The 1093-nt window shown below is 61.3% G+C and overlaps 1 protein-coding gene across 1 annotated transcript in view; it reads left to right on the top strand.

Annotated features, from left to right (window-relative positions):
- The window catches only part of ANKRD34C (ankyrin repeat domain 34C), a 4070-nt gene extending 3902 nt beyond the window's left edge, over positions 1 to 168 (top strand). Inside the window, exon 3 of the mRNA XM_009892986.1 lies at positions 34 to 168. Coding sequence (XP_009891288.1) covers positions 34 to 168 — 135 coding nt within the window. The remainder of the gene's footprint in view (positions 1 to 33) is intronic.
- The last annotated feature ends 925 nt before the right edge of the window (positions 169 to 1093 follow it).

The following is a 1093-nucleotide window of genomic DNA, read 5'->3' as shown; positions in this document are numbered from 1 at the left end:
AAACCCTCCTCTCCTCTTGCCGCTGGCTTGAAGTCCCTGGTACCCATCGCTCCCAGCTCGCCCAGACGGGGCGACTTGAGAGCCAAAAGGAAGCTTCTCCGGAGACACTCCATGCAAGCGGAGCAGATGCGGCAGCTCTCCGATTTTGAGGAAATAGTGGCCCAGTAGCCACGTCACCATTTGCTTCCCAGGAAGGCTGCCACACCGGCGCTGTCCCCGCAGAAACGTGACGGCTCCCGCACGTCGCTCGGCCCCGGTGAAGCGCTGGCGGCCGCGGGGGTCAGACCCGTGCCCAGGGGGTGAATCGGGAGGTTCCTGCTCCCACTTGCCAGAGCTGTGAGGAGAGCCCGGGGCACCCAGCCCCGACGGCTGAAGTCTCTCTTGTACTCTTCGTTCACTTCTGGACCTTTCCCCAGGAGTGACTACCTGAGAGGTCGATCCCGCACCACCCGAGATCGTCCAGCTTCGCACGAAGGCTCCTGCCTGAACGTCACTTACTCCTCACTATTTACAATTAGCTTTTCTTCCGTCCCGCTCGTTCTGACACAGAATCCCATCTGGAGCCCCGTGCCAGGGAGCCGTGGGGCTGATGTGTTTGTGAAGTGCCTACCGGGAAGGAAAAGAGCTTAATGCTGCGCGAGGTTGGAAGAACAGCAATCCCCCTCCCTAGCAAGAGAATGCACTGGTACCCTCACCGTGCTGGAGAGGGAGACCATTCTCCACCTCAGAAATTTCCAAGCACTTTGAAACTCCAGAGGCTGAGCTAAACCCGTTACTGCTGCAAGCCGGTGCCTTCAGCGGGCCTGGGTCGGGAGCGGGTCTGTCTCCGTCTCTGAAGCGACGGAGGTTCAGGGGCATTTCCCACCGCACCGAGCAACTCCAAGCACCGGATTCCTGAGCGGAGAGCCCCCCCAGCCTGTCTGCGTGGGAAGCGGCTGCCAAGGACGGGCGAGCAAGGATGCCGAGTCGCCAAGGATGGCACGTGGTGAGCGCCAGGGGTTTGTCCCTGCGGAGGAAAGCTGCAGGTGCAGCGCTGCAGCCAGTACACCTCTCTCCTGCTGACCCCGCTGCTACAACAGCGGGTTTTGGGGCT

This window comes from Charadrius vociferus, unplaced genomic scaffold (assembly GCF_000708025.1).
Source record: "Charadrius vociferus isolate BGI_N301 unplaced genomic scaffold, ASM70802v2 scaffold2799, whole genome shotgun sequence".
In the NCBI taxonomy this organism is placed as follows: Eukaryota; Metazoa; Chordata; class Aves; order Charadriiformes; family Charadriidae; genus Charadrius; species Charadrius vociferus.
The sequence above is the reverse complement of the archived record's forward strand: the minus strand, read 5'-3'. Positions and strand labels throughout refer to the sequence as shown.